The sequence below is a fragment of the Aethalodelphis obliquidens genome, unplaced genomic scaffold (genome assembly GCF_003676395.1).
Source record: "Aethalodelphis obliquidens isolate GAN/ISIS:26980383/991018 unplaced genomic scaffold, ASM367639v1 scaffold42, whole genome shotgun sequence".
Taxonomy (NCBI): domain Eukaryota; kingdom Metazoa; phylum Chordata; class Mammalia; order Artiodactyla; family Delphinidae; genus Aethalodelphis; species Aethalodelphis obliquidens.
This window is the reverse complement of record NW_020837986.1, coordinates 13,194,335-13,204,347: the sequence shown is the minus strand read 5'-3', so window position 1 is coordinate 13,204,347 and position 10,013 is coordinate 13,194,335. Positions and strand designations below refer to the sequence as shown.

Here is a 10,013-nt window from a genome sequence, read left to right as displayed (position 1 = left end):
ACCCTAGTCAGCTCCCTCTGTCACTCTCCCCTCTTCAGGACAGTTCTTTTGGCTGCAAGAATCTGACTGTGGAAGGAAAGGAAGGGGAGAAGTGGGGAGGGCTTTTGAAAGGAAAATACTGGGAAATCTAAGTGAATCAGCCGGCCTTGGGAAGCCCCTGAAGCCAGGCCATTCCGGGCCTCCTGCCTCCAGAGTGTGGGGACTTCCCTCATCCCTGGGACAGGGGCAACCCCAGACAACCCCAGGCATGGATTACACATCTTTCCAGGAGAAAGAATCTGATTGGCTCTTCTTTGGCCTAGCATCCACCCTCAGCTAGACAGGCAGTGGCAATGTTCAGACAGACCAACTGTGAGCCAGGCAGTCATACTAGACAGCACCAACCAAAGTGAACGCCACAACTCCCCATTTTCAAATATACAACAGCAGCATGTCCTTCCCTTGCACCCTGTGCCCCACCATGCAGTTTCTATTCCAAAGGAACCACGTAATTGTTTGCACACAAATTATGAGATTAGACACCTGTCCTTACTTCTCACTTTAATGTATCTTGGAGCTTGTTTCAAATCAGTGCTCAGAGCTTCTTCATTCTTGATTACAGCTGTATAGTACTGCACTATTTGGAGTTATCAATTTCTTTAATCTACTGTGGACAGACATTTAGTTTCCAATTCCACCTCCCTACTTCTTAGGGCCATTATGGGGAAAACCCAGCAAATTCTACTAAAAAAAAAACTCAAGAGGATGCAAAATCATAGGTCTGGGCCAAATTTGACTTATGTGAAGTGTTTTTCTGGCCAACACCCAAGTTGTAAAAAATTTTCTGAATTAGTAGTATTTAAAAAACAGAGGATTCACCCTAAAAATCTAAATTTCTAGATTATCTTGAAGAAAACACAGGATCTGGCCATGCCAGCTTGATTCCCCATATAACTTGGTTGGAACCAAATGGAGTGCCCTCTCCATCCTGCCACCTTCTGCTGTTACTACCTATCTAATCCTGACATCAATTCAAGGAGGAACCACTGCCCCTTCATAGATGGTATCCTAAAGGAGTGGCAATTAAGGACTGAATGAGGTGAAGACTAGAAGCTGCTATTCGTTCACGTAGGTAACATTTATTGAGCCCTCGAGGCACACGAAAGACACCCCTCACGGCACATTCCCATCAGGATCGCAGACCCTGAGGGCAGATGGGAACTCCGAGCAGCACTGGCCCGGGCCCTGCTTTCAGAGCCGGTGGAGGCACACCCTGCACAAGTGCAGCACAGTAAGACGCGGCCCCTCACCCACCTCTGGTGCAGGACTCTGCAAGGCCTCCCTGACTCCAGAGCAGCCGCAGCAGGCTGATAAGCAGCACCTGCTCTGGGCTGTCCTGGGGGCAAGCAGGAAGATGGGCCCAAATGGAGGCAGTGCAGGGGGACTGTGCGTCTGCCTATGGCGGACCATGAAGCACCAAGATTCTGTCCTTGATTCAGGACAGGAGCCTCCTCTGAGCCTCCTGCTTTATTCCAATTCCGTTACACACACTGCTTGAAAATGCCTCTCTCTCTTTCTGAGAGGAATGCTGGAATGAGCTCCCACTCTTCCCCCTGCCCGGGGCCCCTTTCAATAGCAGGCCATTGTTGAGAAGTGCCTGTTGCAGTCATTCTCACACCCCCACAAGCGCTGCCCCCTCCCACCTCCTGGTGGCTGCCAGGGCCTGTCAATGGGCCTTGTGTCCACCCAGCCCCAGTGGTCAGGCCCGGCAGATACTGGCAGGCTGAGGGTTCCCTCCTGCCATCACAAAATAGCCAAGTGCTACAGACAAAGAAGCTTCGTACAAGGGCTATGGCCAGATTCCTCACAACTGTCCCCTTGCAGAGTAGATCCTGTCCTTGCAGGTGTCAAGGCTGGAGAGTTCTAGGTCCTCCATGATCCCGGGGGGATGCTGGTCTTAGGTCCCCCACTTTGGTTCTTAAATTTCATCCTTTCAAGATGACCTTGAGAGCTTTAAGCTCATCCTCGTTGAGGGGGTTCAGATTAAAACCCTTCAGCTCCGGTTTGCCTAGGAAGAGAAGACAATTCATCAGTGAGTCGGGGCTCCTGCTGTCCAACCTGCTGGCCCTGGAGTCAGGCCTGGGAAAGGGGCTTACACTGCACTCATGCTGCCAAACACTTGGCCTTGAGGTCTGACAGAAATGGACCTCAAATTCTGCAATGCACTGAACAATGCGCATCGACACCTGCTCCTGAGTCACCAAGAACCTGCAGAGTCATGACTGCTGTCTAGAAACCTCCAGATTTGCACCGGACTGTGACCAATCTGGAGTGGTTTGGTTTACCTAGAAATTCAGCTCTAACCTGGACCACCTGACTGAGGCCTTCTGACCCTTAGAGCTATCCCAGTCCCGACACCGTGCCCTGGCATAAATGTGAGATATCCCAGGCCATTCCTGGTGCCTGAAAACAACTTGTGACAGGAATAAGATCCCACAAACTTCCCGTCCATTCCATCTCTGGGCGGCTCGAGACAACCCTGCCCACTGCCCACAGCTTCAGTGCCACTCACCAGCTGCCCGGGTCACTGCCCACCTGGAGGGGCTTCCCACCCCTGCCTTCAAAGTCCGTGTTGATGGTTGTCTCCCCTCCTGGTTTCCAGCCCCACCCCCAGCCCCCAGGCCAATACCTTGGGCCTCAAACAGGCGATTGACCTTCACTTTAAGTTGTTTCCGGAGCCTCTCTATTTCTTTATCCAGATGTTCCTGATCTGAAAAATGAGACGGGCAAACAAGATGAGGTTATACTATAGACAGATCTGAGGATGCCAGCCTCTCCCCAGCCCCCTTGAGAGCAAGGGGTCTCAGCACGTGGGAAAGAAAAGAAGACCTCGGAGACCAGCTGAGGAAGAAACTAAAGGCTAGAGAAGGGACATGACCTGCCCCGACCCCCGAGTGAGCCGAAAACAGGGTTGAGCACACCAGTCCCGACTCACAGTTCACTGAACTGTTTTCATTATGCAAAGTACCCTGGCCAGTGGATGGGGAAGGCAACGCCAGGATTTTAGGTCACTCTCCCACAGTGCAATTATGGAAAATTCAAATGTAAGGACAAAAAGAACCTAGACCCAGCCTACCCTAAGACGGATGGAAAAATAGGTGGCTGAGGAATTTCACAAACCCACATTCATCAAGGTCAGGGTTTTCACAAAGGCAGTATTGTGGTAACTGATACGTGAACAGTCAACATGCAGCCTAGTGCTCACGCTTGACCTAATTCACGGCTGTGAAGAGAAGGCTGTCTTACAGGACGGTGTCTTACAGGACGGGCTGCACCCAAAGGCAGGTGCGCCGTGAGTAGTGCAACTGACTGGTGCCACCCAACCAACTCCCCCAGCTCTGTTTCCATCCCCTCGTGAGTGACATTCCTGTCTTCCTCACAGACTTCCACTCTTTCTGATGGGTGAACGCCCTAACGAGCCAAGCCTCTGGCCTGGGCAGTGGTTCTGGTTCTCACTGTAAATGAGGAACCACAGTCTCACACAAGCTTGTTTAGCCTGTGTCCATCCCTGAGAACCAGAGGTGATGATGTCACAGAACTTCTCTATGTCGGGGACAAGACCACACTTGTGGGCTAAGAGAGCTGAGGATCCTGAACCCAGGCAGGCGATGCCTCGCGGAAGCTTAGTCTGAGTGGCCTCCAGCCTCCACCCAAGTGCAATGACAGTTCTTAATTTTATAACCAGGATATTAGTGTACGTTTTTCAACAAGACAGCCGGAAGCTTCTCCTCCAAGCTGACCTAGTTTCCTTTGCTAGAATTTCGGTTTCAATAGGGATAGAGATACCCTGTTTTCAGGGACAGAGGCAACCTTGTTGGTCCTCCTGGCCCACATGTTTTCAGGGGTACAGAAGAGAAAACATGCATAATTTGACCTTTTCCCAGCCAAGGACCCATTTGTAGCCTGACCTTTTGCCTTTATGATGCTCCTCCAAAGAGCCTCCAGGAACGTAGTTGTGAGATTTGAGTAACATATGTGTGTATCCAGGCTGTGGCAGACCCTAGAGGTCCACTCTTCCCAAACGTCCATTTCAACCCACTTGCTACTGCAGGGGATGTGAACAATAAGAGCTCCTCTGCCAGGCTCCCCCGCAGCTACGTGTGGGCACGTGCCTTAAATCTGGCAAATGAGGGATCAGCAGAAGTCCCTGAGGCGGACCGTCTTATTTTCAAAATAGAAGGCAAGGCCATATATGGAGAAAACCCTCTGCCTTTTCTCCAGCCTGGCACTCAAACATGAGACCTTCGATGATGACATAATAACCCTGAGAACATGTTAAGGTGACACTGCTGAACAGCTGTGCCAGTCCTGTACTGCCCATCTCTGGACAACTTCTTACATAAGAAGAACAGAACTCTATTTCCTTAACCCTCAATTTGTTGGATTCCTGTTATTTGCAGTCTAACTCATTCCTCACCGATAAACAAGCACTGCGCTAGGCACGCGTCCTGTTTTATCTCAACTTCACAACAACTGTGCTACGTAGAAGTGTCCCCCTTTTAGAGATGAGGAAATAACTCGGTGGCAGAGCATGGATTAACATGCACACAGCCGCCTCTCATCAAGCTGCTGCCCAAAGAAAGCCTGACTCTCGGTTCTCGGTTAAGACCAAGGCTGGGGGTGCGGGGGAACCTGTTCCTGACCCCTGCCCAGGAGGCCTTACCTTTCTCAATCATTTCCTTCGTTTCACAGTGAGGCATCCTGATAAACATGTTCCCAAAGCAAACCATCACGTCTTCTGAAATGGCAAACAGTCATTCCTTCAACAAATATTTTTATGCCAGGCATTGTTTTAGATGCTGAGAACACAGCAGAATAGGACAAAGTTCCTGCCCTCATAGCTTACGTTATAGTGGAGAAGAGGGAATAAACAAAAAAGATAAACAAAGATATGATTTGTCAGACCCTGAGGAGTATCGTAGAGAAAACTAAAGCAGGGTAAGAGAGATGGAGAATGCCAAAGTAGGGGAGGAGTCTGTCATTTATAGCAGGCAGTCGGCTAAAGCCTCACTGATTATGTGCCATTTGGGCAGAGACCCAAAGAAAGTGAGGGTGTAAGCCCTGCAGACACCTGGGGAAAGAGCAAGGCAGGCAGAGGAACCAGGAACAGCAAAGATGAGTAACGTGCCGGGGCGTTAGGAACAGCAAGGAGACCAGCGAGGGTGGAGCCGATGAGTAAGGAGGAGAGCAGAGGAGATGATGTGGGAGAGTTCAAGGAAGTCTGAATTCCATGGGGTCTTGCAGGACTCCGGATTTTACTCGGGTGAGATGAGAAGAAACTGTAAGGTTTTAGGCTTCCCGGTGCACTTTAAACCCTTGGCCCCCAAGGCCCTTCATTATGGCCTGGCCTCTGCCCACCTCTTCAGCCTCATCACACACCCCTCCCCTGCTCCTTACTCTGTCACAACCACTTGGCCTCATCTAAAGAGCCACTATCCCCTTCTCCAAAACCCACCCCACGTCCAATTCCTCCTTCAGCTTTCTCACAATTTTCACATTGTGAACTTTCAATTCAAAATTTTCACGTGCTGGGGGTTTTTATACCCCCCGCGCGTTTCCAGTGCCATCACTGATAAGCTGGCCGCTAACGACCTGTTACTGAGGAAGTATCATAGAGAAAACTAAAGCAGAGTAGCTGCTGAAACCCTGAACCACAGTCTATGTCAGAACTGCAATACCGTCTCCCCCATCTCCACGGGCTGTGCTACATGCCTGTGGCCTCCTGCCCAGTCTCTATCAGGGACAAGTCAAAGGCCTTAGAAGGAAAACGGAACAGGCCTCCTGGGCTGCAGCGAGGAGGTCTAGGCTTACCAGAGAGGCTGAGATCCTTCTGCAGGGCCCTTAGGCCTTCCCGGTTCCGATTCCTTTTGGTATCCAGGTCCACAATCTGAAAAGCACAGGGGCAGAAAGGAACTCAGCTACTTCTTACCCCAGCCTGTACTCCTAACAGACCCAGGGCTATTAAAACCTAACAGAGACAAGCCATCATTCCTAGGTTAATTCCAATGTCCTGCCTAAAATGGACTGATGTGTGAAGGTATTTCTTCCCCCACTCAGCTTCCAGCTCCTTAAAAACAATGCTTTGTCCAGGTGTCTTCCCCCAAGAGGAGGTGCTGGGGAAATGTTTAATGACTAAATAGGTAATTATTTTTTTATTATCCACTGAAGCACTAGTTCTCAAGCTTTAGGGCATTTCAGAATCACTAGGAGAGTGCAAACCACTCCCTGGACAAGCTCCTCCAGTTGATTCTGACCTAGTATCATGAAAAACCCAACAATATTGCATCAGAACAGCAGAGATGTTGGCACTGAGATGGTGGTAACAGCCCAACAGCTACAAAGGGAGTGAGCAGGCAGCACAGCATACTGCCTGACAGCACTGGCTCTGAAGCCGAATACCCAGGTGTGAATCCTGCTGTCCACTATGAGCTATGTGACTTCACCTCTCTGAAAAACGTAGACAGGAACAGGGCCCACCACACAGGTTACTGTTTTTTTAAACTTTTTGTTATTTATTTATTTGGAGTATAATGCTGTGTTAGTTTCTGCCGTACGATGAAGTGAATCAGCTATTATGTATACACATATCCCCTCCCTCCTGGACCTCCGTCCCCAATCCCCGATCCCACCCATCTAGGTCATCACAGAGCACCGAGCTAAGCTCCCTGTGCTGTACAGCAGGCTCCCACTAGCTATTTATTTTACACATGATAGTGTATTTATGTCAAACCTAATCTCCCAATTCATCCCACCCTCCCCTTCACCCCCGTGCCCACACATCTATTCTCTACATCTGTGTCTCTATTCCTGCCCTGCAAATAGGTACATCTGTACCATTCTTCTATTCCACAAATATGTGTTAATATACGATATTTGTTTTTCTCTTTCTGACTTACTTCACCCAGTACGACAGACTCTAGGTCCATCCACATCTCTACAAATGACCCAATTTCATTCCTTTTTATGGCTGAGTAATATTCCATTATACATGTGGATGTATCTCACATCTTCTTTATCCAGTAGTCTGTCGACAGACACATTTAGGTTGTTTCCATGTCCTGGCTATTGCAAATAGTGCTGCAATGAACACTGGGGTACATGTGACTTTCTGAATTATGGTTTTCTCAGGGTATATGCCCAGTAGTGGGACTGCTGGTTGATATGGCAGTTCTGTTTTTAGTTTTTTTAAGGGACCTCCATACTGTTCTCCATAGTGGCTGTATCAGTTTACATTCCCACCAACAGTGTAAGAGGGTTCCCTTTTCTCCACACCCTCTCCAGCATTTATTTTTTGTGGATTTTTTGAGGATTGCCATTCCAACTGGTGTGAGGTGATACCTCATTGTAGTTTTGATTTGCATTTCCCTAATAATTAGTGATGTTGAGCATCTTTTCCCACCACGAACTCCCTTAAAACCCTTGGCATTTCCATTAGAACCAGACCCAAACTCCCTGTGCAGGTCTACATGGCCCTCCATGGCCAGGGCCCCACGCTCCTACCACGTCCCCACTCCGTGCCGTGCCACGCATTTGACCCACGTGATCTCACAACCGCCCAGTCTGTCGTCCCAGCCCTTGGCCCACAAGCCTAGGTCAACTCACGGCGAGCCCGAGCTGGAGCCAGTTCTGAACCACGCGCGTTTCTCCAGGCGCTCGCCTTCAGGCCAAACCCGGGCCCCAGCCCCGCGGACGGGCCTCCTACCTGCCGTTTGTCCGCCAGCACCTCCTCGGCGAGCTCCTCCACCTCCACGAGGTACCGAAGCACCCGCTCCGCCTCGGGCGACAGCATGGTGTTCACCTGCTCCGACTCGGCTCGGCCGCGATCCGTACCCACCTCCGCTCTACCTCCGCTGCGGTCGGTCCGCGCACTCGCCGATCTGACAGGGCTTCCGGCGCGCATGCGCAATTGGAAAAAGAACGGTGGCGCGCAGGCTCCAATGCACGCGCGGCGGGCGGACGCGAGAGGCGGGGCCTAGCTTTGGGGGCGGGACTGAAGCGCCTCCTGGAGGCACAAACCTTTCAACCTCTCCCTTTCGTACAGTTCTTGCGCCCCTCCTCTGTGCCAGGCAGTTTTTTTTTTTTTTTTTTTTTTTTTTTAATTTATTTATTTTTGGCTGTGTTGGGTCTTCGTTTCTGTGCGAGGGCTTTCTCTAGTTGTGGCGAGCGGGGGCCACTCTTCATCGCGGTGCGCAGGCCTTTCACTGTCGTGGCCTCTCATGTTGCGGAGCACAGGCTCCAGACGCGCAGGCTCAGTAGTTGTGGCGCACGGGCCCAGTTGCTCCGCGGCATGTGGGATCCTCCCAGACCAGGGCTCGAACACCTGTCCCCTGCATTGGCAGGCAGATACTCAACCACTGTGCCACCAGGGAAGCCCTGTGCCAGGCAGTTTTAGGGGCTGAGGGTGCAGCAGTGAACAAAACAAAGTCCCTGCCCTCGTGCAACTTCATCTAGCGGGAAACATCGACAATTAATGACAAAACAAATAATTATATACTATGGCAGGCAGTGATAGTGCTTTGGAGAAGTCAAATCATTCTTCCCCTCCCTGCCTGAGGAACACCAAGGAGGCCCATGTGGCAGTGTGACTTATATTAACCTTCAGGTTCCAGTTTATAAAATGAGAGTGAATAAAACTCCCCCTCATTGTCTTTCCTCAGGGTTGGAAGGAGGCAGGAATCTTTTTAAATTCAGTTTGACCCCCATGTTCATTGAGCCCCTGTGTTAGGCCCAATGTCCGGAATAGCTGACCTAGACCCAAGGAAGGGGCTGGAAAACCATGGGCAGTGAGTGCCAGCTCAGAAGAAAGTTGTGTAAGTGCTGGAAAGTGAATTGGTGTGGGCTGTAGGATCTGGGAAGACCTCCAAGATGAGGCAGGCAGGTGGAAAGTGGCGGCCCTTCAGAACAAGAGGGTTCCCTAGAGATCTTCAAGCCCAATACCTCATTGTACAGCTGCAAAAACCAAGGTTGAGAGAGTGGTGAGGACTTTAAAAAGTCAAGAGCAGACCCAGTACTAGAGCTCTGACCTCTTGTTTCCCTGAGTCCAGCTTTTTATTTCTCTCCTTTTGGCCACTGTAACCTTTCACACCCCTTGCCTTACTTGAATTTCACAGCAACCTTTGTGGGGATGTGTTATTACACACTTCACAGTTGCAGACTAAGGCAGGGAAAAGGGCAATGCCCTGTCACACAGCAAGCCAGACCGCAGCTGTCTCTGGACCCTGAAAAAAGGCCCTCCCCTAAATCGTGGCCCCAGGAGTCGCAGTAGCACCCCGTCTTTGCCTGGCCATTGGCTTCCTTCAACTGCTAGAGGCAGAGCTAGTTTTCCCTGCAGCCACCTGGCATGGGGAAAGAAGGAGATTCATTAAGGATTCCTCATTGAGGGTGAATTTGTCGCCAAACCCAGGATGTTTTGTGTAAACACCTTCTGGTTCAGAAACGCAGATGCAGGCCCTGTGAAGGAAGGGGGAACATTTGCCAAAGGAGAAACAGGCCTCACCAGGCATCTGTGGGGCCTGGACCCCAGGACTGGGTCTCCTCCATCTTGGGGCTCAAAGAGGGCTGGACCAGGCTGACCCCTGACCCCTGGCAGATGGGCCCGGGTGGGAAGGGTTGAGGAAGTCTCCCAAACTGGCAGCTTCTTGGCTGTGACTGGCCCTCAGAGGGCACCCCTAGCCACTGGCAATGTTGGGGAGGGAGGTCATATCTAAGACTTTGGGACAGTCAGACCTGGAAGGGCTCCTGTTTCAGAATCACTTATGTTTCAGAACCATCTATTTCACAAATATTTATTGACTGCCCTGGCCCTGTTATAGGGATTCCACCGTGAGTAAAACCAGACATGGTCCTTGCCCTCAGAAAGCTTTCAGTCTGGTGGGAGAGACAGACAATAAACACGTGAACAAGCAACTATATCATGTCAGGTGGTGGGTGATAAGTGCTGTGGAGCACACTGCAGGGCAAGGTGGAGAGGGAAT

The 10,013-nt window shown here is 50.6% G+C and overlaps 1 protein-coding gene across 1 annotated transcript; it reads right to left on the bottom strand.

Moving 5' to 3' along the window:
* Nucleotides 1–1,096: 1,096 nt before the first annotated feature.
* Nucleotides 1,097–7,901, bottom strand: PDRG1 (p53 and DNA damage regulated 1). Its single transcript, XM_027078629.1, has 5 exons — nucleotides 7,742–7,901; nucleotides 5,851–5,926; nucleotides 4,703–4,777; nucleotides 2,669–2,749; nucleotides 1,097–2,047 (listed from the first exon to the last, which is right to left on the bottom strand). Exons 1-5 carry the CDS (start codon nucleotides 7,826–7,828, stop codon nucleotides 1,965–1,967), a joined length of 402 nt encoding a protein of 133 aa, XP_026934430.1. The 5' UTR covers nucleotides 7,829–7,901; the 3' UTR covers nucleotides 1,097–1,964.
* Nucleotides 7,902–10,013: the final 2,112 nt, after the last annotated feature.

Excerpts from the sequence above, each read along its gene's own strand:
- PDRG1 (XM_027078629.1), bottom strand. The coding sequence starts at position 7,828 with ATGCTGTCGCCCGAGGCGGAGCGGGTGCTTCGGTACCTCGTGGAGGTG. Across the intron at positions 5,927-7,741 it reads TGCTGGCGGACAAACGGCAG|ATTGTGGACCTGGATACCAA; the intron begins GTAGGAGGCCCG and ends TGTGCTTTTCAG. Across the intron at positions 2,048-2,668 it reads TCGCCTGTTTGAGGCCCAAG|GCAAACCGGAGCTGAAGGGT; the intron begins GTATTGGCCTGG and ends TTCTCTTCCTAG.